The 26,466-nt window shown below is 38.0% G+C and overlaps 1 protein-coding gene across 5 annotated transcripts in view; it reads left to right on the top strand.

The window, feature by feature from the left end:
- PLXNB2 (plexin B2) overlaps window positions 1-26,139 on the top strand; it is a 350,959-nt gene extending 324,820 nt beyond the window's left edge. For all 5 annotated transcript variants that reach the window (XM_090042147.1, XM_090042148.1, XM_090042149.1 and 2 more), the window contains exons 25-38: window positions 590-819; window positions 1,854-2,035; window positions 2,734-2,800; window positions 2,894-3,040; window positions 5,686-5,842; window positions 6,864-6,964; window positions 8,049-8,133; window positions 14,853-15,007; window positions 16,398-16,558; window positions 18,118-18,265; window positions 18,795-18,859; window positions 19,609-19,684; window positions 20,592-20,666; window positions 24,231-26,139. In XM_090042147.1, the coding sequence (XP_089898273.1) occupies window positions 590-819; window positions 1,854-2,035; window positions 2,734-2,800; window positions 2,894-3,040; window positions 5,686-5,842; window positions 6,864-6,964; window positions 8,049-8,133; window positions 14,853-15,007; window positions 16,398-16,558; window positions 18,118-18,265; window positions 18,795-18,859; window positions 19,609-19,684; window positions 20,592-20,666; window positions 24,231-24,335 (1,754 nt within the window). In that variant the 3' untranslated portion in view covers window positions 24,336-26,139. The remainder of the gene's footprint in view (window positions 1-589; window positions 820-1,853; window positions 2,036-2,733; window positions 2,801-2,893; window positions 3,041-5,685; window positions 5,843-6,863; window positions 6,965-8,048; window positions 8,134-14,852; window positions 15,008-16,397; window positions 16,559-18,117; window positions 18,266-18,794; window positions 18,860-19,608; window positions 19,685-20,591; window positions 20,667-24,230) is intronic.
- The last annotated feature ends 327 nt before the right edge of the window (window positions 26,140-26,466 follow it).

Here is a 26,466-nt window from a genome sequence, read left to right as displayed (position 1 = left end):
TTGACTCATATGTAGCTTCTTGTCCATTGTAACCCCAGAGCTGCTGTTTAGCCAGTCAGTCCCGCGCCTATAGCAGAGCATGGGATTGTTCTGTGCTAAGTTCAGGACTCTGCACTTGTCCTTATTGAACCTCATGAAATTTCTTTTGGTCCAGTCTCCGATTTGTTGAGGTCTCCCTGAATCCTAGCCCTACCCTATAGTCTGCAGTCAGAGAAGTGTTTGTGGTGGTGGTGATAATTGGTATGTAGGAGTCTCAGTAATCTGTAGAGGCTCCACTGTGCCTAGGCATTCTGGTAACACAACAAAAACAAGTCTTTACTCCAAAAAAAAAAAAAAAAAAAAGTGTTGTGTTAGTGTCACACCAGGATCAGCTGAGAAGAGACTGTGGGTTTTAGGGATCCAGCTTCAACAACTCAGTATGGTGAAGAAAAATATGGAGTGAATGGGAAGAAAAATATGGAGTGAATGGGGAAGAGAAAAGGATTTTGAATGTTTAGTCTCTGTTTCTGTTACAGAATGTTCTCATGGGAGCAAAAGGTGCTAGGTTTTCTAAAATATATGCTAAATCTAGAAATACTGTGTGTTCTAGATCTAATGATTGAGATGGAAGATCAAACAAATGACATCAATGAAGCTGGAATTCCTGTGTTGGACTATAAAACATACACGGACAGAGTTTTCTTCTTGCCCTCAAAAGATGGGGAGAAAGATGTAATGATTACTGGGAAACTAGACATTCCAGAGGCTAGACGACAAACTGTGGAGCAAGCTCTGAATCAGTTTTCCAATCTGCTTAATAGCAAATCGTTCCTCATCAATGTGAGTATTAAAGGAGAGGTCACTTGTAAGGCACCTGGTACTTTAAAAAAATCCTTTTTGTTTGAAGTGTGTGGATGAGGAGACTAGCATTTGTAAGCAAAACTGGACCCAAACTGTCAAAAAGGAGGTGCTTACAGTTAGACTCCCAAGTCCATATTCAGGTACCTGAAGAAGTGGCCTGTTAATTAGTCTGCTGGATTAACAGCTGTACCCCAAGAGCTGGTAGTATTCCTAAACATGCGGCTGGTCATTAGGGACATTTTTACATGTGCTATGGGGGTGGGGGGGGCGCTTTTATTAGCGAGCTGTGCTAATTAAAAGCACTCAAGCATCCCATGTATCAGCATCCCCATGCTGAAACATGGTAGCAGGGCACTTTGAACTAAAGTTCATTGAGCAAGCTTTAGTTCAAAGCGCCCCACTGCCATTTTTCAATGTGGGGACACTGTGGCACTAGAGTCTATTGGAGCGCATTAATTTCTGCACTTCAGCAGACTTGATTTAATCAAATCTACTCTGACACGCTGGATGTTGGAGCAGGCTCCCTGCAAATGTATAGGAGCCCGAGGTGCCTAAATATGGTTGTAGGTTCCTAACTGTAGATACTTTTCTTAAAGTGTGGCCTCAGTGCTCAACTAGTTGTGTGTCCTAACTGACAAAGGGAAGAGTGTTAAAAGCTTAAAATGTACATATTTAGCTGACTACCTTTTGTAATTTGATGTGGAATTTTTTTTAAACAAATTTTTTTAATGAAAACATGCTTCATTATACATAACCTTCCTATTTTAGTGAAGACATAAAAACATAAGTGAGGTTACTCCTACTAGCCTTAGGACAGTGTGTTCAAACAGGTGTAGGCAGTATTTATTCACGGGTAATTTATCTGACGTTTTGGAAGTTTTAGTTTCGTTGTTCAGGTTGTGATAAGATGAGTAAGGCCATTTTATTCTGTGTAGACAGAGTTTAGATAAGCCTTACGCTGTTTTTGAAGTTTGTCACGTCAGACTTGTTGCTAAATCTGTTTTCCATCTTAGTTTATTCACACACTGGAGAACCAGAGGGAGTTCTCTGCCCGAGCAAAAGTGTATTTTGCATCTCTGCTGACTGTTGCCTTACATGGAAAGCTAGAATATTATACTGACATCATGAGAACATTGTTCTTAGAGCTGATGGAGCAGTATGTTGTGGCCAAAAATCCAAAGCTGATGCTAAGAAGGTTTGAATACTTCCATCTTGTTTTCTGAACTCCTTTGTTTTTTTGTAACATTATTTTATTTGTAGCATGGTATTTATTTCTGTGTTATGTACATGTCCGGATAAATATTGTTCATAGAAATCACAATGATTGTAAATCAGGAAAAGGCAGTAAATAGGAATCACTTTTTGAAAGAACAAATAACTATGGCAGTTTATTGAAAAACTGATGATAAATGCAGCACTAGACTCTTTATACTTTTTATCTAATTGACACTAAATTATATAGCATTTACACCACATTGTCAATGTAATGCTATCAAACAATTTGCTTTGGCATCTCCAGCCTGTGCAGGTTTCCACCCCCTTTACTCCTATATACACTTCTAGGATTTGCTCTGCATTTATGGTGAGAATTTTTTCCTCCAGTACCTAAAGTATAGATTTTTTGGCACCTCTTCTTACTACATAGACGCACAGTTCTTATTTTGAATAAAAGATGTGGGCTGTTCAATAAAAGTAATGAGCTGAAAGTATCTAAGAATGATGAATGGTAACAAGCACTTATCTAAAGTGAGCACACGCTTTCAAGAACCTATGGGGAAATCATTGTATTTGGACAATGCCTGCTGCTAAGTGAATACAAATATTTTATTTCAGGCACCATTTAAAAAAAACAATGCTTTGTCAGTAAACGTTTTTAATATACTTGTTTTTTAGGTCAGAAACTGTTGTAGAGAGGATGTTGTCTAACTGGATGTCTATTTGTTTATACCAGTATCTGAAGGTAAGGGTTGAAATCTGTTGCAGACATTCTTTTTTTTTAATGATTAAGTACGTGGCATTGATTATATCTTCCCTTTCTAATTTTTTTGAACAGGACAATGCAGGAGAACCTCTTTATAAATTGTTCAAGGCTATTAAACATCAGGTGGAAAAAGGCCCAGTGGATGCTGTGCTAAAGAAAGCCAAGTATACCTTGAATGACACTGGGTTACTGGGAGATGACGTAGAGTACACACAACTGGTAAGCAGCACATTGGCTCAAAATCATTTAATTACATAGAATCTTCCAAAATGTGGCACACTAAGATTATAGCACATTCTTTAAGAGCTCATGGGAGCCAAAATACAGGTGATCAGCTATGAACTGGATAGATTAGTTAAAGCAAGTCCCTGGATCTGAGCTTCTTCAGGGTCAAATTCTTTCACATGACAGTTTTTTGTTGGTTTAATTTCACTGACTTCAGAGGAGTTGCTCCTGACTTGCACCACTTTAGCAGTCTGAATCAGGGTACTGGTTTGTGTGGACAGTGTTGTAATCTGCTATTGAAGTCTCCTGTTTGGGCCACTTGAAACATGATCTACCAGAATATACTGTGTATCCTTGGAAGAGCAGCACAGGATTCTTTTTTTTTTGTGCCTTAGAAGTCACTCTGTGATGTGATTGCTCTTACTTTTTATTGACATGCTAGCAGCCATTTCCATTAGTATCTGACTGTGAGAGATACATGGGCACATCTGTGGTGTGGAGAGAAACATTAATAAAAAGCTTTTATGAAGTGTTGGCTAAAAACACCCCGTTTTATATATTCTAAAGGGATTTGGGTGGGAGGGACAGTGAGAGAAGATTGCTTAATGAATTTCTCTCATACAGTTGCTGTAAGCAGAGTGTACCTAGGAGAGGGGTGTCAGACTCACCTGGGCCCCCAGCCAGATCTGGATGGAGGACCTCCTGGCAATCTCGGGCATGAGGACTGTAGCAGTGTCCACCATTGGCAGCAGCCGCCATTCAGGATCCACTGGCAGTGGGGGCATTTCCGAGTCTGCCAGGGACAGTACAGGGGCAGCAAAAATGTGGGACCTGGCAGCAGAGCACTTGGCTCACTGCCAGTGGGTTTGCGCAAAGGGGCCAAATGACCCAACTTCTGGTGCCTTCCTATAGGCCAGTGGGATGGACAGCGACTCTGTGCCCTGAATCTTGCCCATGGGTCATATATTTGACTCCCCAGCCTAGGAGATGGGGTGAATTAGATGAAGGTAAAAATATATATTTTAAAATGTATATTTTTGGTGTTATGAGAGTTTTCATGTTTGTCTGACCTGCATAATACAACAACTAACCCCTCGATGATTATACAGCGTTGCTTATTTTCTCTTATGCATAATGAGCAAGATTGTACATACATTTTGAGACTTCCAGCAATAATTCTTCTAAGTTAAGCAGTATCTTTTAAGTCATAAGTGGATGGCTGTAATAAGATCGTCAAATGTAATATCAAAAAAGTGATGATTTCTGAATGTAGTCAAATCTGAGCCAAATAAAATACTCAGATATTCATTGTGAACGTTAGAAGGATTCATTCCAGATTTCGGTGCATTCACTAATTACATTTATAATAAACCCACATGTAATTTTTTGTAGAACATCTATATTCCTGTGAAATATTAAGATAATATTTCTGCCTTTCTTGTTTAAAAATATTCTTGTGCTAGTTGTGCCACACTGTGTCTGAATTTTTATAAGCCCTTATGGGATCACTCATGGCCTGAGGTAGATTAATGGAAAATTTAATTTGTGTACCTTGCCTGAAACTAAGAGATGATGGAAATGTACTGTACATGGTACTTATCCCTTGTACAATTATTTTTGTTTAAGAGCTGGATGTGTTATGCATCAGTTGTTGCACTGTCACACTGCATACTGAACTGACAGCAAAATCATGTATAATTAACAAAGTAAATAGGGAAAGGAAGAAATATCATGATTAGCTTGTAAGTTCTGTCTAGGGACAATACAATCAGGTTTAATTTGACTGCATCACAGCTCAGTTTCTTAAGTATGTAAAAATAATGCTGAGCTGTAACTTAATCACTGAAGCTTAGATTTTCATCGCAGCCTATGTATCTTGACTACATGTGGGTTTGTAGTGATCACAACCATATCTAAGAACTAAGGTGCTTAAGCTACCAGTCTATCAAATGAGAAATAAGAGGTATCAAGGCATCTATGCTACATAAATGCATAGATCAGCATAAAGAGCAGCATAAAGTCTATGAGGACTCCAAGATTTTGCACCCTGCTGACCCTTGGACGGTAGGTCCCTTCCATTTAGGTGAAGGCTGTGTGGTCCCTGCCCTTTTTTCAAGATGTTTCTCCTTCAGTCCATCAGTCTCTCATAAGTCCAGTAACTTTAAAAGTGTTGCACCTTCCAAGAGATTCCCTTTTGTTGTCATGTGAGACTTACTGTGTCAAAGAAATAACAAATTGTCTCCTATTTGGGTACAAAGCTGAATTCATTAGGTTACCTGTCAGGTTACATCCGTCACACGTTTAGTAGAGGTTCCAACTATTTTAAAGTTTGTCTTAAATAAATTCCCAAGACTATCATGGAATAATAAATATTAAAAAAATGGAGAAATCCATTCTGTGCCTTTTCTGTTGTGTCGTAAAGGAAAGAATGGACTAGAATCTGAAATAGTAGGTTAAATAACAGTGCAGAACCCTGGGGATAATCTGTCTTCCCACTGCAGATGTAGGTTGCTGTGCAGTTACGAGACTGCAGAGTGAGCTTTAGACACTGTCTGGATCCAAATCATCTAGAAAAACAGATTCAAATGTTACATCATTATCTTTTTTTAATAACTAGACATATTTTCTTTCTTTTACAGACAGTAAATGTGTTTGTGCAAGATGGAGGCACTGAACCTATACCTGTGAAAGTGTTGAACTGTGACACTATTTCTCAAGTAAAGGAAAAAATCATAGACCAAGTCTATCGAAATCTGCCATGTTCACAGTGGCCAAAAGCTGACAGTGTTGTTCTTGGTAGGTAGCTGTTTCTGCTGCTGTAGTTATAGCAGGTAAAATAGTCATCTGATGTTTTGATATTTCCAGTTTGTGCAAGAAAAGCAATTCAGTATTTTCATTTTGAAATGTAAAGTTGGATACAACTTTGAACCAGAACTTCTGGTACTTCCTGTATCCTAAGGAAGAATACTATAAAATTAGCTGTCATTGTTAAATTTTTTAGCCTGGTATCATAAATACACAAAAAGCATATTGTTATCTATCAATACATCCTAATGCCTGCCGGAAACTATGAAGTATTAAATGTTTATTACTAATTAGCATGATAATGATGACATAAAATTATTTAATGTGAGAGAGTCATGATGCCATTTAACAATGAGCTAATCATGTATTTGGTAATTTTTGAGTTCCAAACAGGGCATCTTGAAAGGGTGTTTATTTTTAGAAAGCATTGAGCCTCCAGCTTCTGAGAGTCAGTCACTTAGGAAGAGTTTCTGTTTGGGCATTTAAAGGTTAAGACTTCCAAAGTAACTCATTTCTTCCGAAAATATTGACCTTAGTATTTACAACTTATTACTCCCTTAATAAGCTGTCTATAAATTAGTTTTGAAACATTTCCACTGATGTCATAATTTAAGGGGATGTGGTTTATTTTTCTCCCAAAAAGCTTCAGTGTGTTTTTACAAGCAAATAGTTTTTGCATGTTTCACAGGAAGTTGTAATCCTGTCTGGTTTGGATATCATAGGAATTTTATGCATCTCATAATTGCTGTGACCAAAACAAGAGATTTCAACTTCATGGAAAATAAATAGAAGTTAAAACAAGTTCATGCAGAGTTGTGTAATATGAAATGAGGAAGAAAACAGGATATGACACACAAACTGGAATGTCTTAAACCATGATTTTTCTCTTGATAGTGTGTGATGCTTCAGTGGCTCCTCAAAAATGAACACACTACTGGTATATTTATTTTTCTGTTTTAGTTTCACATGGATAAAACCTCTCTTTCTTCCTCTCATTTTAATTACTCTATAGAGTGGCGTCCGGGTTCTACGGCACAGATCCTCTCAGATTTGGATTTAACATCTCAGAGAGACGGAAGATGGAAATGTATCAATACTCTGATGCATTATAATGTAAGAAGGCGTTTCAGAGCAGTTGTTTACATCTCTTAATTGTTTATCAGCAATAAATAAAATCTTTATTTGCCTTCAGAGAAAGTTATCTGTTTAAGCCTCTGCTAAGGGCTCCAAAATATTAAAAACATATAACAAAATTTGAGCACTTTCATTTGCTTCCTCTCCATCCAGTCTAATTCTACATTGCCCTCTCGATTTTTAAAAACCTGTCCAAGGATTTTCTTGCACCTAATTTTTTTTTTTTACCTGCCTACCCTTCCAACTCTGGAAACTTCCTCTCTGTTTTCTTTATTCTGCTTCATCCCTGTTGATTCATTCATGTATTTTAAGAGTCACAGAACTTGTGGTAGAACAAAGATGATTTTTTACAGAATAACAGCTTACTGTATCTTCCAGCTTGGGCAAATCCTTGCCATATCCCCTCAAGTGATGTATATCATTTTTAAAACCTATGTCATGTTTATATAGGATGTATAAATATCAGTATTTTTGATTGGACCGGGAGGGTGGGTATTGAAGTTGTGTTTGTTCAGTCTGCCTTGAATTTCAGAGTATGTTCATCATCTTATCCAAAAACCTTTGATCCTTTGTATTTTTTTCTTTTTATACTACCTAGCCCTTATAATAGTGGATGTCCTGCCGCTTAGGAGAGGCAGAAATGTTCTCACAGGAGGCAGGCAAACAGCTCATAGTGAAAACCACTCCTGTAAAGAGGGTCTGCACAAAAAGTTTATGAACTACTTTATAAGTATCACATAAGCTTTCTACATTACCAGCAACCTTGGAGAGACCCTCCTATCTAGTGAGAGTCACACCTGAACTAGTTTATGGGCAGGGGAGAGAGGATTAAAGGCCTGGTCCAATAAAATCCTTCTTTTACATGGCTTTGTTGACCCTGATCATTCAGAGTGCCAAAGCTGATAAAGATCCAGACCCCACTAAGAAGGGAAAGAAAATATGTGGATAGCCAGAAGCACCTGCTTAGGTGCTTCTGGTCTCTATTGCACATCACCGACAGTGAGTTTCCAGTGTGCTTCCCACATTAATGATACCTGGAATAATTTCTCTTTTTTTCTCAAAGGTCCGTGATGGTGCCACTCTTATCTTGTCAAAAATGGGCATTTCCCAGCAGCCAGAAGATAATCAGCAAGATATCCCAGGGGAAAGTAAGTACTATTTGACTTCTCTATCCCCCCACAAGGAATTCAAGCCAAAGTGCAACAAATGCCATTGTTGTTCTGATCTTTAGCTGTGTAGGCCTCCAAATCGGATGAGATTGCCCACAAGGTAATATTATACCAGTCCAGGATTCTTACCTACTGTAGACTTTGAAATGTTTCTGTTCGCTACAATTCCAAAGCCTCAAGTGATGTGGCTTTCACCTTCACCTAAGGATGGGGAAGTATACAGTGAAATTGATAGTGATACTGGAAGTGATGGGATTAAGAGACAATACAGGCAAACTACTTGGAAAAGTTTACTTTATTAAGTTTACCTGAGTGAACTTTATTAAGCTGGGACACAGCCCCTGAAACAGTTTCACAGATGTTAGGGTCAGAAGGGACCTATTAGATCACTGAGTCCGACCCCAGCCTGTTGTCTGTCCGATCACCTTTTAAATACCTCCAAGGAAGGGGACAGCACCACCTCCCTTGGAAGCATATTCCATATTTTGGCAACCCTCACTGTAAAGAAGTTGCCAAGAAGTTGCCAAAATATGCTTCAAAGGGAAGTGGAAGCCGTGGGGGTACAGCTGGGGCTGCCAAACAGCAGCTGCAGTCCCCAGGATTTGCCAGGGGCGGGGTGAGAGGGAGCAGAGAGAGAAATATGCCACAGGAGCCATGGCAGGCCAGTGTCTGGGCACACCCTGCCCCTGCTCTGACTAAAGAGTGGAGGGGAGGGGCCAGCCCTGTTGTGGAGCAGATAGCCCCATCCAGCCCAACAGCATGCTGGGGGTGTCTGGTTTATCTTAAACCAGCAAGGTGTCTGGGACAGACTTTGCATAAACTGGTTTGAGCCAAATCAGTTAAGTCTGATACTACATTCAACCAGGTTTATCTCAAACCAGTTTTAGACATTCTCAAACTGGTTTATGTGCACTGAATATCTGTTCTTTTACAGGTTTAAACCAGTTTCTGATCACTTAAACTGGTTTATGTGTAATTTCTGTCCCTAGCTTTATTGTTTACTGGCTTCCAATATTTGTAGACACAGTTTTGATTGTCTCTGTGTTCTACTTTTCACCTCCTCCCTCTATTTAATCAAGCTATTAATTTAACTTTTCCTCAGGAAGCCGTCCTTTCAAACCCTTCAGTGTTTTGTTCTGTTCTTTCAGGGGTGTACTTGGTAGCCATGTTGGTCTGAGACAAAAAGACGTACGAAAACTAGAACTCTTGGTTCCAAAATGATACCTTTTACAGATGAAATTTATTTCGTACCTATGGGGATTTTTTACCATCTTGTACCATCTACACTTTTCCCAGAGCCTGACGAAGGGACTTTAATCCCAAAAGCTTGCAGAAAAGGACAATTTTCTTGTCATTTTCCAATTGGTCTAATAAAAGGTATCATTTTGGAACCAAGAGTTCTAGTTTTTTGTGTATGTCCTTTTGTTCTATTCTCCAAACTCATCCAAATTTTCAGTACCATTGTGGAAATGTATTGTCTGGTACTTACTACAGTTATACTGCATTGGAGATATGAGACGTTAATTACTTCCATGCTTTGTGGCATGATGATCTGTATCTGCAGCCAAAATTATGGTGGCCTTTTTTTTGCAGCCACATAGTTTTGCAACCTCATGTAAGTTCCTGCCCACTGTTACCTTTCACTGTCCCTATGCACTGTTACTCACTTTCAGAATTACTGCTTCCCTGGTTTTTCCCTCTTGCTGAATGCATATAAGATGACTTTTTACCAGGTGCATTAGCTATTCTGGTTTCCCAGGTTGATCTTGCTTGGCTATTTTCTGCACATATTTCTAATCTCTTTGTATCCAATCTTTATTATTCCTTAGTCGTCTGAGCTTGCAATTTCTTCTAATTCAGTATTGCCAAGAAATTTCATTACCATGTTTACTCACTTCCAGATCCCTGATGCAGCTATTATATGAAGCTAATTTTAACTGTCCTACCTAATGCAATGTGCTAGCTGCCTCCCCTTAACTCAGAATATGGCTCGTTGTTTGCCACTTTCTTTGCACACGATGCTTTTCCTTTCAAGCATTCTGAATCTGATCCAAATGTTCCAGTAAGTTTTTTGGGACAAAACCAAAATCCAATGTAGTATTAACTGATTTCCCTGCTTCCCTACATAACCAGAACCCACTTAAGTTTGTATATTAATGTTTACTGTATGTAAGCTTAAATCCTTATTTTATGTGGCTTTGTTGACACTGATTATTTAAAGTATCTCTTACTAGTGTACCATTATTGTACATGGCATGGCAATTAGATTTATTAGACAATAATTGCCAAGTTTACCGTTCTTTTGTATTTGAACTGCTTCTGTGTCTGTCATTAAATGCCAAACCATCTGCTTCATCTAACGGTTTTATTCTGTTTAATATATTTGCTGAACATAGAGTCAGGAGCTTTCAAGTTTTGTGCAGTCAAACAGAATGGAAACAATACAAATTATTTTTTTTCAGTGGGATCTGTAATGCCTAACAGCTGATGGCTTTGATATACATTGCTATTTAATAAAAACTTGTCAGACATATTTTTAATGTATTTTTATTAGGATTGAGAGGTGAGCCAAGCAATCTTTACAGGCAGAACTATGTACTGATAGGTTTAACTTTCTTCCTTTTGGGACTTTTACTTAACTATTTTCTGATGGTGCTTAGAAGCTCCTTCAGAAACAGTAAGATAAATACTGGTCAGTGTGTTTTAACTTTCAGTTCTTAAATACAGAGAAATAGAGGTTTATGTTTAAACCTTTAGAGGCCTGGCTTCTCCTTCTTCCAGCTTTTCATTTGGTGGAGAGTCCTAGCTCAAGCTTTCTTCTTTGACTATACCGTTACATCCAACAATGTTGGGTGTGAAGAGGCTTTTTTGAAAGTAAATGTTTCACATTCCAAAATGAACTACTTAGTCATACACATCACATTCATTGGTACAAGAGAGGACCTTGCCTGCTGGTCCCTTTGCAAAGACTGATTTTGATCCCCAAATACTTGTGTTACATCATCCATCTTCTTTATACCCCATGTTCTCTCCCACATTAAAAATGACCGACCGTAGAAAACTATGTAGCAATGGCTAATCCATTTTCATCAGTGCCTTTGGTCATTTAGAAATATCCAATGAACTACTTTGTTTTTGGAAGTTTAGAGAATATTACAAAACTAAGGCAAAGCAGCAGCCAGCATTGACAGTGATTTGTGAAATGCTTTTTTGCATAAAAAGGGATAAGAAAGGACCAGAGGCTCACATGGACACGTGCGCGCGCGCGCACACACGCACGCGCGCACACACACACACACTTGCATGACAGGCAGAGAATTATAAGGTCTGTGTGCATAAAACATCCTATATCCTACTCACTTTAATTTGAACATGACAAAAGTATGTCGTATTAACTTACACTTTTGCAATGAAAATCATAATGGCAACACAAATATAAAACCATATCCAAATTTCACTCTACAGTAGGGTGACCATCCATCCCTAATTAGGCAGGACAGACCTGAAATGTGAACATCAAGTTCCAGTCCTGGGCTGAATGACTCTGGGACAGCATTTGTCCTGGATTCCCAGTATTGTGCAGGGATCTAGGTTTTCCATTCACTGTGGAAACGTGGGAGATGGCAGATTTCCCATTGCAAGCTGGCAGAGTTCCAGCTTGCAAGAGGATGGGGGGAGCAGTAGGCAATAGGAGCCAAATACATCTGTGCCCACACACATGTGCACATGGCCAGGAATACAGCCAGGCATCAGTGGAAAGCAGCTTCCTGCAGGTAAGTCTATGGGAGAGGGGACAGATTGAGGCCTCATAGTGAAGGAGGGAATGGGGTGGAGACTGGGGCTGAAGGCACTGCCCAGCCAGTGTGGTTCCTGGGGCCCAGTGCCAGGGTGGGAATGTGTGGCTTCAGGAACAGGTAGGGAGTAGGACAGAGCCTCAGGCTGGTTGGAGCCATGTGTGTGCATGCTTCTGGGGCAGGGCCCTCCCAGTTTTGTGTGCAGACTGCCAGCAGGTGCAGGCTGCCTGCTTTGGGCTCTGGACTCTTTGCCCTGTTGTCGTGCCCCACCTGGGTTCACTGTTGCCCAGTGAGCAGGACCCGGTGCAGGAGGACAATGAGGCTCTGTTTTGCCATCAGCACAGCCAGGAAATGTATGCCAGCCACACTCCCGTGGCAAGGCACCCCCTGCCCACCTGGCAGCAGCAGGGGCAGTAGTGACACAGTTGTGCTGCCGGGAGGCTAAGGAGTGCTTCGCCATGGCAGTGAAGCCAGCGCAGGGCTTCCAGGGGGCAGGCATGTATCCTGTCTTTCCAAGGTGCTCAACCTACTCTACAGTCTTCCTTTCTGTTTCCCAGCTTTGTATCAGAGAGATACAGAACTGGATATCATGCCTTTTATTAGGTAGTGTCTTTCACTAATAAAGATATGTTTCAATCCTGATCTTGGATCAACATTAAAAATATTTTTGCTTGTTGGGTTTGAGTATCCATTTAATCATGGACTTAGATCATTAAGTAAAAGACTGTCATCTTTCCTCATAATATGCTTTGGTCTGGAGTAGTTAGGATAGTTGCAGGTTAGAGTTGCTCATTCGTTAATCTGTATTGGGCAAATTGTACAGCACTTAACATCCACTCTGCCTAGCTTATGCCACTATGCATAATCTTTCACATACATTAACACATTGTCTATATTGTCACCCTCAAATTTGCTTTTAAATGGGATATTTGAGAGAAGGCTGAGGGAATTGTTTTTTGTACTTAAGAAAAAAAAAAGTGTAAAGGGAGGTGGGGAATCTTGCCATTAACATCCTGAGGCATATCAACCACCTAATAAATTCAAGGAGTTACAGCCTTTATTTACTTATTTTATTACTGGGGGAGCCGATAAAAGCAGCTGCCATTTCATGGAAATGCTCTGTTAGGAAACTATCCTGCTAATATATTTTGTTGCCTCATGTTCTGAATTTCTTTTCCCTTTTTTTAACAAATGTTCAAGAATTTTCTCATGCTTTGCATAAAGCAGAATCTTTGCATTATAAAAGTTCACCTGCTTTTGCTATCTTTCTCTGAGGCCCTAATTTTCTATTAAATGCTAATTACATCACCAACAGCCAATTATGATGCCAGTAAATGAACATGGGCCAAATACATTTGTGATGAAGGTGAAAGTAATGCCTGTAAACTCAGTGGGGTTGTGTGTTTACTCTAAAGCTGTTTTGTTCTGTACTGTCAAGAGAACAGGAGGAGAGTAGACCTTTGAAACCAAGGAAAAACAAATGTGTGCAGCGTATGGGGCAGCCTGTATACTTAAACATGAAAAATAGTTTCCTTCTTACAATAGCTTGTTTTCATCTATTCATTTACATGAGTAAATAATGTGCACTTAAAAATCATAATCTGGGGACACAGCATAATTTTTCCTTGCATTCTGTGATATTTTGTAAATATTTGTGAAATTTCTCCTGCCACTGAAATCACAGCTATTGCAATATAGAACTCTAGCTTATATTTCCATCTCCAGCAAAACAATATCTAAAAGATCAAAACTGATGCTTTCCTACCACACTTACCTCAGAGAAACATGAACTTTAAAATCAAATTAAGAGTACTTAAATGGTAACATTATTAAGTAAGAGGGAACTCTTTAACAGCAAGTAATGAAAAAAACGAATTTAAAAGAGACATTAAGATTTGATAATTAATATAATATTCAAGTTTAAGTTCCAACAGCAAAGTTAATTTGGCCAGGTTGCATACATGGATTTTTCCCCCTTCTTTCTTCCTTAACTCTTACTTTATGCGCTATATAAAAATCTCTGTTTCAGTTAATGTAGCCGTTGGGAAGCATAATTTTGCATCTCCTAATTCTTTGTTCTTTCCCATAGTGAATCCTTAAGGTTACATTAAAGTAGTATTTTGCATAGGCTTTGAAATTAGCAGCCCTGCTCCACTGGAAAATTGTAGGTGGTGAATGAGACCCGTTGAATAGCTGAGCATTTTAAACCACTGAAGTCTTCCAGAATTCAAAGTTATGTTTCCCATAAAAAACCGTAATTCAGCCCCATTGCACATATTATTTTACATTACTGTTACGTTTTATACCTTAATATAAATATATGTGTGCATTGTAACTGAATTACAGCCACTCTGAAGCTTAATTTTTAAATTGCATAAGTATTGTGCACTTAAATCCTTGGCTCTAATGGTGCATTAATAAAGTTTGTTGCACTGAGTTAGTCTTTTTTAATATAGATTGATTACACATTTAAATAATTGCACTATGTCCATTTGGTTTTGCAAGGTTTTTTTTATTTGAACAATTATGTAGAATCTCACTTTTAAACCTTAGTAGTGCACTTATTCCATTGGGTTACAAGTGAGCTAAACTTAGATAAATGGAATCGTTTTCTGTATGTGCATCTCTAGGTACAAACAGCCTCTGAAGGTGTCCATACGTGAGAGTTTGGTTTGGGGGTTTTTTGTTCTTTTTTTAAATAGTGTTTCCAACATGCAGTGTTTTCCTTTTTTCTCTTAATAACAAAAATTGACCATACAGCTGATTTCCATTTCCGTCATTCAGCTTAAGTAGCTTACAGTTTAGCAATCTGATTTTGTTTGGATAGAGTATTGGGTAGGTAGGCAGGAATTAAGTCACTTAAGTCCCTTGAATGATGATATATATTACCATTGCTGTTTCTAGGGCATGCATTATTGGAAGATGAAAATAAGGTTTGGCATCTAGTTCGGCCAGTAGATGAGGTTGATGAAGGGAAATCCAAACGGGGAAGCATGAAAGAAAAAGAAAGATCCAAAGCTATTACAGAAATCTACCTGACAAGACTTCTTTCTGTGAAGGTAGGATTAAGTACTTCATTGTTAGACGGTGCTTTTAGGAAAGCAGTTATTTTACCTTGTGCAGTTCATGAGAACAAAATGATAGTTGCTTAGTCATAATTCTGACTGAAATTTTGAAAGTCTGTTATGCGTTTATGAATTTTGTGTTCAGTACTTCAGGTAATAATGTGCCTTTAGGAAGATTACTTGAGAGGAAAATAAGGTAAGGTATATTTCCTACAGGAAGCTGATAACCATAAATTGCATTTGAATGACAGACAAGACTGGGACAAAGAATTGTTCACAGAGACAAAGGACCATGCAGGGATCTATTTCACTTACCATGTAGTTACAGGAGTAATTTGTGGGCAGTACTTCTGTCCTCTCTCCTGACTGAAAACTCTCTGTTCCGGAGCTTTTAATTAGGATCACAGTTGAAGAAGAACATAGGCCGGTGAGAGTTGTGTTACACTCAGTCAGTTGTATGCCAGAATCATAGAAAATTTAGGTTTGGAAGGGACCTCAGAAGGTCATCTAGTGAGTCCAACCTCCTGCTCAAAGCAGGACCATCCTCAACTATATTATCGCAGGCAAGGCTTTGTCTATCCACAGCTTAAAAACCTCTAAGAATGAAGATTCTGCAACCTCTCTGGAATCATCTCCTAGAACTCATGTAAGGTTGGGGGTCATGATCTGTAATACCTAAGCAAGAGAAAGTTATTGGGCAGCTGCATGGTACTTATAAGGACACCCCTCTTTTTCCCTGTAACTTGGGCCAGATATTGGGGCAGAAATGCCAAACCTGTTGTAGCCCCAAATCCAGTAAGTCATATGAAATAAATTGTCTTGATGTTTGCTTTGCTGTATGTTTTGGGTTCGTATGTGAAATTATGTTGTACTCAAAAAGATATTGCAAAATGATCTGATATCAAAAGAGAGCTAGAGTGATGATCTGCCATATTTCTCTGTGTACCATGAAGTTGGGCTACAAAACGGATTAAAAACCTGTTATCAAACTTACCATTCTATGTCTGAAAGAACCTTAACCTATAAATGCATTTTAGGCATCTTAATATGTTTAGCAACTAGTGTCTTCCTTCCCTCATTTGCTAAGTCCAGAAATCACACTTCTGTATTGCCCATTCAACAATTGTTGAAATCTCAAATTCCTTTAAAACAGCACAAGACTATTTTCCTAATTCTAATACTGTCTAGCTGTTTGCAAGATCATTACACATAGAAGAGGAAATCTGCTTTGTCACTGCATGCCTCCTGCACCTTTGATACTTCAGACCAAGGCCTTCATTTGCTGTGATAAACATAAAGTGCTAGTGTAAATTGGAAAGAGAACCTAGGATAACACTGTTTCCCAATGCAGACTAAATTATAATTTTTTTAAATTCACTTTCAGGGTACGCTTCACCAATTTGTAGAAAACTTTTTTCACAGTGTACTTGATTCAAATCATGTTGTGCCACCAGCTGTGAAATACTTCTTTGACTTTCTTGATGAGCAAGCAGAAAAGCATGACATCAAGGATGAAGATACCATTCACATCTGGAAAACAAATAGGTAAGGCATGAACAAAATAATTAGACTGCTGAAAAACTGTACCATAATCTTTGATAATGCTGGTACTGTAACTACAGATCAAAGTGAAAAGTAAATACAGTGCAAGCCACTTAAGGCACCCATTGGTAATATGCGCATCCATTTAAATTTTGAGAAATGGCACAAAACATTAGCCAAATCCTGTTGATTTCTGTGTTAAAGATGCCTCTTAAAATATATTAAGCATGCCTGCTCTTTCATCCTGGAACTCTGGGCTCAGGAAGCACACCTCGTTAAGGCTGGCTACATTGCTATTCACAGTCCCAGCAGAAGCTATTAATCAAGCAGCTGTTTGCTTTGTGTGTGTGTGCATGTGTATGCTCTACTTAAGCCTCCCACCCCACATTACCCTGCTGTAGATGTATGGAGGTTCAAAAAAAGTTCTCTGCACCCAAAACTGCCATGTGGCAGTAGAATCCTCCCTGGCAGAGTTTCTTCACCTGAGCAGAGTAAGGATCCTGGCTTCCATCTCACAGCTGACTGATGGCCTTGTAGTGTTAGCCAACCATGAGGCATGTTAGCCAGTTTCTTGATTGCCAAATGATTGCATTTACCCTGTCAATTGCAATTCCAAAAATGGTTTTAATTAAAACAATATATTTATGTTAACCAAAGGGGGTTAAAATGGCTATAAATGCAAGAATAGAGCCAAACCTACCATCTAGATTGGGGCTGACTGCATGCAGCCCACAAGGAGTTTGGCCGCTAGGCTCCCACCCATCTGCTGCTGCCCCCAGCACTTGGGCTGCAGTAGCAGCCAGGGTCTTAGGGCCCCCTGCCTCCTCTGGCCCCAATAGGCAGCGTGGGGCAGTGTGGCACAATTCATGGTACTGGGGAAGCCTGCAGCCAGGAATCACCATGCAGCATGAGGCAGGTCTGCCTCTTTCCCCAATGCAGTATGCAGCCCAGGAGGTTTGTGGGCCCATTGGGCATGCTGGTGAGCAAGCCCTGATCTAGGTACCGGTCTCTAAAGCTGTTATCTTCTGTTAGTACACCTATAATGAGGAGATCTTTTCTAGTGCCCCCCAACTGCTAGTCATGGGCTACACCACAGCCATGCGAGGAAAAGGGACCCATGCTAAATTATTACAAATCAAAATGTAATCAAGTGCTGGTAAGGTAAAAAAAGGAACAAATAGATTCTCCAGTTACACTGGTGTCTTTGTCCACCATTCGGGATGTTCTGGGGTTGTCTTTTCATAAAAGAGCACAGGGAACAAAATAATAAATATCATTTCTCATTGAATTATATGAGGTTGGAAGGGCCACCCACACCAAACAATTCTAGAGATGGTTTCTAAAGCATTGTACCTAGATATTTGTTCTGCCTTTTCTTGAACACATCCAATGAAATAGATTCCACAAATTCCCTAGGCAACTTGTTCCATTGGCCTAGTGTTCTTAAAGTTAGGAAGCGTAACCAAATTAAAATGTACTGAAGAGGTCACAGTGGAAAGCTTGCAAGTCAATTCTCTGGAATATATTTACTGTATTTGGTTATCTTTTTGTTTGTGTTGCAGCTTGCCTCTTAGATTCTGGGTAAACATATTGAAAAATCCCCATTTCATTTTCGACGTTCATGTTCATGAAGTAGTGGATGCTTCCTTGTCAGTCATTGCACAGACTTTCATGGATGCCTGCACAAGAACAGAGCACAAATTAAGCAGAGTAAGTAATTTGCATTCTACACGAGGGGCATGTTCATGTTTTACAAGCCATAAAGTGCCACTGTCCTAGGCAATACCCCTGCTCACAGGAAATGTTGGACAAACAGCTTTTTGAACATTTAGTACAAAGCTAGCATCAGGCTGGTTAAGAGGCTGGTAAAAATTTGCTTTTTCGAAAAAACTTCCAAAATCAGAGGTTTTTGCTTTATAAAAGTTCAGCTTGTCCAATGATATTTAGAAAGTGCATGAAGCATTATTGCAAAGGCTTTTTGAGCAATATAAGAGCTCAAAATTTTCATGTCTCTTCTTTTGAGTAATTTTGTATTAATTTTATAATTTTTCATGAAAATTTTAATCTTCATTATGTCAAATAGCCCCATTCATGCAGCATGGAAAAATTCTCTTTGTTAATAATATCTCTTTGTTAATAAGACATATGCCATGCATTCTATTCTGTTATATACATTAAAATTCAATCTGACAAAAAGCATCTTCCTAGATTGTCAAAATATGGCTATTATATTTTCCAGGATTCTCCAAGTAACAAGTTACTTTATGCAAAAGAGATCTCTAACTATAAGAAAATGGTGGAAGAGTAAGTATAAAGAGAACACTCATTCTTATTCATCAAAGGCAAAGGCTTCTGTGTACAAAATTAGCAGATGACAAAATTAGTTTTGGTGATAAAATGACTTAACATCAAATGCTAAAATTAAGAGCAGGGGAATATTTGTGTGTGTTGAGGGAAAATGCTGAGGTCCCATCTGGTAAATGTTCAAATGAAATATAGTTGTGAGGATATATCAAGCGCGCGCACACACACACATACACATGATATATCAAGTTATTTAAGACCCTTAGTTCATTTTGCATTAGAGTGAAACAGGTATAATTGGGGGGTCTTTCATTTCACCTATATAATTTGCCTGATACCAGACAAATGCTCACATTTCCACAACTGAGAATTATTAAACCCCAAAGTCAATTTTAACAGAATAAATTGTTCACATTTTATTTTCTAATTGTACAGGGACAGTTATGCTAGCAGTAACAGCTGTGTAAGTCTATGCCCTTACAAGTTTCAAAGTGTGGGTTTGCTACCAGCTGAGTTATTCCTTGGCAGTGTGTGGGGGGGGGGGGGTCACATTTGGGTACAGTCTTTTCTCTAATGCCTTAGGCTGTTGAGAGAGAGAATGACTGAAAGGACCATTATTCTTATGGGAAGCAACCCTTATATCATTACACAGGAGGCATTTTAAAATAATAGTAAGATCAAAATATGGTATCGCTATTACATATACAGCATTTATCACAGAAATAATTTTTAAAATTTTTTTGTTACAGCTACTACAAAGGTATTCGTCAAATGGTACCTGTAAGTGACCAGGACATGAATACACATTTAGCAGAGATTTCTAGGGTAAGAGTGAAATCAGCCTTCTTGTCCTGAAAACTGAACAAAGTATGCTGAGTGTCTTTCTCCTGTCCTGTCCCATCCCATCCCCTCCCAACCCCACCCCACCGCCACACACGCAGGTCATCTTATTTTATAGGTATCTATCTTCATCTACCTTCCCTCTATTTTCTTGTCCTGTGTATCTGGTATGAGGGCCAATACTATGGCAGGAGGGAATTGGGCCCGGTATGTTTCAGTAAAAACCTGTTTGTTTAGGTGGTTTTGGCATGCTTTGAGTAGAGTTAAAAATGCTTTTAGAAAAGATGTAATATAAAGTTCTTTTTTCTGCTCGATTTAGAAGCCTCCCCATCCATCGTTATGACTGGAGTGTTGTTTTTTTTTTCAAACACACATGCACTCCAAACTTTGATAAATTACACCTTTGCTGTAGCTTACTGTGAATTGTTTCAAATGAAAAGCTCTAAAGAAAAGGATTTCAAACACAACTGACATTGATAGAACCAATGTTTAATATTTTGGGAAAAACAGTGTTTAATAACTTGGACAATATACAGATTTTAACTATGTTTCATTAGTGCACATACCCATATTGTCAGCAGATGTGGATGAGAAATAATCTGTGATTTGACTAATACTCTAGCTCAAAATATTTTTCCACCTCCTGCATTAAGCAGAGTTATTTGATGGCTGAAAAGGTACTAGCAGGAAAAGCTTAAGTGCTGCAAATCATCAAGCAACATTTCTTCCCTTTTCCATTCCCATGCTGTCAGCTACCAAAAGCTTTAGAGACCCAAAACCTGAGTATTGAAAAAAGGTTAGACAGAACCTGATGCTCACATACGTGTTCATTTATGATGGTTAACTGGCCATGTTCCTGTTTTAATTATGTGTTGGTCATTTGCTTTAACAGGCACACACAGATTCTTTAAATACACTTGTGGCTCTACATCAACTCTACCAGTATACTAACAAATACTATGATGAGGTAAGTTTCTCAGATTAATAATATTAATGTTTATTAGGCTACAAAACTACTTATAAAGACTATAATATTAGTTTAAGTAAATAACTGATTTCTCTGAGAACTCCTAGATGAGCAGGTAAAGGACGAGGTCCAGCTTTTCAGTTATAATGTTCAGTTGGCAATTACACTGGTTAAAAAAAAATCCTTATGAAAGAGCCTTTTGTTTATTAACCACTATTATTGTCTTTGCAAGTGACATCATGGTCAGGCCTGAAGATGAAGAATAGTAGTTGACAGATAAAGAATAAAATACATATATAAACTGCATATAAAGAATAAACTGCAGTTGCTCTTTAATGCACACACGCGTGTGTGTATATATGTATATTAAAGTGCAATTGTAGAAGCCACACTGAATGTCAAATTAGTACTTTCCATTAGGAATGGCCAATTAAAATAATTTTGACTTTGCAGGTGGAAGCATGGGTGCTTTTTTTTTTATTATCAGTTATACATGTAAAGTACAAGATAACTTGTTACTGTACACTTTGTTGTTCCAAACAAAGTGGCTGACCAAGAGAAAACTTGATAAAACTGCTCTTGAATATGGACCGAATATGGACCGATTCAAAAGCCTGCTGACTGATTCTGTCTGAAACTTGTCTTGGATTCTACAGGCCTTATGGAGGTGGGAACAAAGAACATACAAATGTAGAGGGGATGTAGATGGGCTATGGCTCTCCAAACTTCTAATCTGAAAACAGAAAAGGAGAAGGAAACTTCCATTCAAAGGTTTCCATGGTGATAAATGTCTCCAGAAAGCTCTTGGAATTTAATCAAAGCCAATAAGAGCAGATGCTGAATCCATAAGGAGCCAGCACATGTGATCTCACTCTTCTATTTGTCTAGCACCTAAGTGTAGTTTTTGTTTTCACTGACACTTGCTGTTAAAGGCAAGGGGCTGTATTATGACTGGTTATATATAGAGTAGTCAAGAAAAAGATGGTCTGACCAGTGCCAAAACCCAACCATCAATAACCACTGTCATTTAGAACAACTTTCAAAAGTATGGAGGAGAAAAGAAGGCAGAGCCCATTCCATGCGTCTTCCGGACTGCAGCCTGTGCTCGTTGGCTGCAGTCAAATATTAGGGCCATATTTGTTGTTTAGCAATTTTATTAATTTTCTTCAGTTTGAAGATCAGTAAAACTATGATTATATGTTCTGTACCAGAAAATCCCTTTTTGGGTAGAACATCATAGAGGACTACTTTTATGAAATCATGTGGATCGTACCTGAGAAACCATGCTGTGACAATTTGCATGAGATGAAGCAGATTTAATTTATGTGAAAAAGATTTAATTTGCATAAATTGGAGCATTTTGCAGCTGCCCTCCTCTTTAATACTAAAACTGCATTGCATATTAGGAACAGCTCTTTGTTGGTCTGTCCAGCATTTGATAATGGTGATGTGGATACTTTCTCATACCTGAGTTTATAAAGTGTTTTCACCAGGGAAGCTGTTAAACTATTTAGTCAAGATACAATCATTTATAAGTAGATATACTGTTGTTATATTTAAGAGAGAATATCAGGGCAAATTTGCCTTAATTTTATATTTTGTGGTGTTAAAATCAGTCTCGATAGTTTTTCCACGTTGTCTTTAAAAGAGGCATTAAAGCAAATATTACTCAAATTTGCTGTTCTGTTTGACACCTAAGCCTTACAGCCTCTGAAAGTGAAACGGTTATCTCAAGGGATTGTGACTTCATTGATTTTTCATTATCTGAACTGAAAGTACAATAGTAAGTAAAGAAAAATAGTGACAAGAAAATTGAATTTTCAAAGTTCTTGCATTTGTTGTAATACAGTATCTAAACAGAGGTAAAGACTCTTGTTTACATACAATTTATTGACAAGTATCAGTTTTAGAAAAGGAATAATTTAGGTTCCTGTTATTCGTGTAGCCTCTTTTCCCCACACAATTTTACAAATAAATATAATCAGCAAAACAGGGGAAAAAATAAGTAACTAGATTAGAAATGATTAGCATAATTCCCAATAATAATGCAGCATTGTACTGCAAGTAGCTCCACTCTTTGTCTGCTGTAAAGACTCACTGGCAAATAAATCACAAACTATGACAGTTGCTGTTTGGTCACATTTTATGCCCATTGTGTCCTTACACTTGTCCATGTGTGTAAATAGTTGCACATGTAACAAATCAGTTCTCTTTCTCTAAAACATGCCTCTGACTGAACGATCTCATATGGCCAATATAGGAGTTAATGACAGGAAACGTGTTAAGTATACCTTAAAAAAGTGAAATGTACTTATTTAACTTAAAACAAAAGGCATATGTAATCACTCACCAGATTACAATCGGTTTTCATAATTTAAACTATTATAATAAATTGTTGTGAGTGAAAATCTTTCTGTGCACTGCTCAGTATTTCCATTATTCATTAACTGATTCTTGTCTTTCTTTTTTCAAGACTTGATCTATGCACTAAAATATGCTAAAAGATGATATGCACATAATCAGGCAATATTTAATTGTTTAGGTTAGCAGATGTATTTTGTCCAATGGGAGAGTATGCAAATAAATGAATTATGGGAATAAACAATATGTGATGAAACAGAATCTACCCTATCATTACACCCTTTGGGTGAAATCTAAGAAATTGTGGAATGGATTCCAAAATGGGTGTACAAATGCTACTTGCTTTGCATATAAAACTAGATTTTACAAGCTTTAGGAGAACTTCTAACAGCAGGTGGGATGGACTGAGTGACCTATTTGGCCTTCTCCATCTCAACTTTTATAATTATAGTGACTTTGTATTGTGCTTTTTCATATATTTAACATCTCACAGGCCCAATTGGAGAATGCCGTGGACTACTTACTGGCCAGCATTGCTAATAGACTGTAATACATTAAGGTGGACTCTCATCCATACTTAGACGACTGCAGCCCCCTGACTCTAGCCAGTGCTGTTGTGTTCCCAATTTTACTCACAGCACTTTTGGAGTTGTTCAGATCTGTACCAAGTCACTGACTAACCCAGATTTACCAGTTGTCGATAACAGCTGGAGAGCAATGCTAAGTTCCCTGGGGAAGGGCTTTCTTATTATGCATAAAGTTGTTTTCAATTACTGGATGAAGGGTGTAACATAAGTTTAAAAAAAAAAAAAAAAAAACGTATTATTTCTAGGAGTAATTGACAATCAAAAATTCAGTGTCACTTAAAGCTTTCTCCTGCCTGTGCCCATTGTATATGGGTAATATTTAAAAAATCTGTAAGCACCTTTCTTTCTGAAGTTGTTCAGCTAACACAGGAATGAGAATCATAACAACCTAGTGACAGTATAATGACCTACATTAAATAGATGGCTAGAGACAGAATTTTAATTGTGGTGCGTTAGAAGAAACCAGAGGAGGCACAATGGAGAAAGACTATTTTTATATGGTATATATGTCTATGACTCTTAAAACCCAAGATATAATCAAGTATTTGGTTTTGGAACCATGGCTGTTTATACATCACCCTGATGGTTCTAAACATTCTGGTTTTATTTCTTTTAGATCATAAATGCACTTGAAGAGGACCAAGCTGCACAAAAAATGCAGCTTGCCTTCCGTTTACAGCAAATAGCAGCTGCATTAGAGAACAAAGTGACAGACCTTTGACTCAGAAGCCGCAATAAAGAAATCTGATCTGAAGATGTTCAAATTCATTCTTCCTGTTAAGGAAATAGTGTTCTATTTTTTAATGTATAATTACCACTTTAAATAAAAGATTTCATGTTTTTTTGATAGCAGAGGTGTAATGTAAAGAATTTTTACTGTAAATTATGCTTCTAATTAAAATTGTGTTGTGTGTAAATGAATCTTCTGTGGGTGGGGAAGTCCTTTGGGAGGTGGGAAGGGACAAAAGATTTTTAGTTCATTTAATCAAGTAGTATAATCTGAAGCATCAGCATTTTTAGAATTCATTATGCAAGTAAATTCAATTCTATAGCATCCTTTATATTTTAAGCAATATTTGTACTAGGAAATAAAAAATAGCATATTTGGAGAAACAGATGCAATATCCCCTTTTATTTTGATAACTGGAAATTAATTTCCTTATAACTCTAAAATCACTCACTCTCTGCTCATAATGAACATAGTAAATGACGTGTCTATGATTTTTCTTTAAGAACTTGGAATGGGCTTTGGTGTACCACACACTGTTTTTAATTAATTTAATTATTTATATCTATGGTAACGTGTGGTATTACACCCACCACAGTTGGTTGTGATGAGCATAAAAGTCATGTCACCCCTGTAGAAGGGTTCTGATGATAAATCCTAATTTGATTCAGAAATCACTGCAAAGGAAATTAGCCGTTAACACTTTACAACCTTTTGTTCTTATTGTGAGTTTTATGTTATATGCTAATGTGCCTTACTTGTACTAATTCTGTGAATCTGATGAATGGTTTTGTAAAGAGAAGCAGATCAGAAAAAATATTTATGTGCTATTGAATGACTTTTGTGAAAACATGACCAGCAGAATGCCTGTAATTAGTTGCTTGCCAAGAGTGTGTTGTTTAACATGATTTGATTGTGTATAATATCGTATTGGAATGGTTCTGATGATTTTTTTTTATTTGAATCTTGGAACTGTCCTAGAAATACCACCATTGTTTTTATTGTGTTTGTGATGTACAATACTAGTATGATATTGGAAAAATCATATACCCACATAGTTGAATACCACTCAGTTTCAAGCCTTGGAATGCTGCATTTGATTGAATACACATCATAACCCATAGCAGTGGAAATTAAAATAACTTATCAAAACTATAATATGTGTTTACAATATAAGTAAGCTCTATACAACTGAAAAAAAATAGGTACGTCTTCTTAAATTGCTGTATTGCACATCAAAGAACTTTGTTCCTTTCTTGACTTGTTTTTTTGGCAGTGAAGTAGCATTTCATTGTAACACTGCCATCTGTACTAATTCCTTTTCATTACTGCTCTTTTGTCCAACTGAGTGCCTGGACTCTGATGATTCTTGGCAAGATAACACAATTTCTGCTGCCATCTCTCCCTTCCCTCTGTGGTGTCCTGCAGCGAGTTTCACTCATTAACTTTATCCTTTATGGAAGATATCCTCAAACTTGTGAACGGCTTTCCCCGAACTTCTGAAAGGCAAAGCGCTCATCACGGTGTCACTTTCCCATCCGAGTGCTGTTCATTGACTGTTTTTTGCCTTGATTTTTTTTGCTAGACTTCTGCATTTGTGTATACGCAGCGTAGCTGAAATGTAAGTTATTTTGTGTTCTTAGGACTGAGGTACAGAAGAGTTCTGCATCAAACATGCTTTGCCAACTACTCCTTGATCAACAAAGGCATTCCACTTCCACCACTAATCTGTTTCTTTTGACATTATTTTGTAAATCCTGTTAATTGTAAATCAAATACAATGTTTTTTTCCACAAAGTGTCACAGAATCTTTATTGAGGCTTCTATGGAGGATTGGGGTCAAAATGATGCACATTTTTCCTTTAAACAAAGCATTCATTGTTCTTTGAGCTGTGGTTGGTGAATTTGGGACTTACCTTGTTTTGATCATTTATTGGAAAAGAAGAGTGTGACTTCGTAAAGAGAAAGGGTGGGCTGTTCTACTCCTGCTCCCAACAGCTGCCATGGGCCAAAATGGCTGAACTCCCTCATGTGAGGTTCATCTGTGTGACTCTGCCACTAGCCCTTCCCTTAGATCATCTCTGTGGTGCTTGCATTTTTTCTTTCCTGTAGTAAATTTCTACCC

The sequence above is a fragment of the Crocodylus siamensis genome, chromosome 4, assembly GCF_052110815.1.
Source record: "Crocodylus siamensis isolate JL-2025a chromosome 4, ASM5211081v1, whole genome shotgun sequence".
In the NCBI taxonomy this organism is placed as follows: Eukaryota; Metazoa; Chordata; order Crocodylia; family Crocodylidae; genus Crocodylus; species Crocodylus siamensis.
The sequence above is the reverse complement of the archived record's forward strand: the minus strand, read 5'-3'. Positions and strand labels throughout refer to the sequence as shown.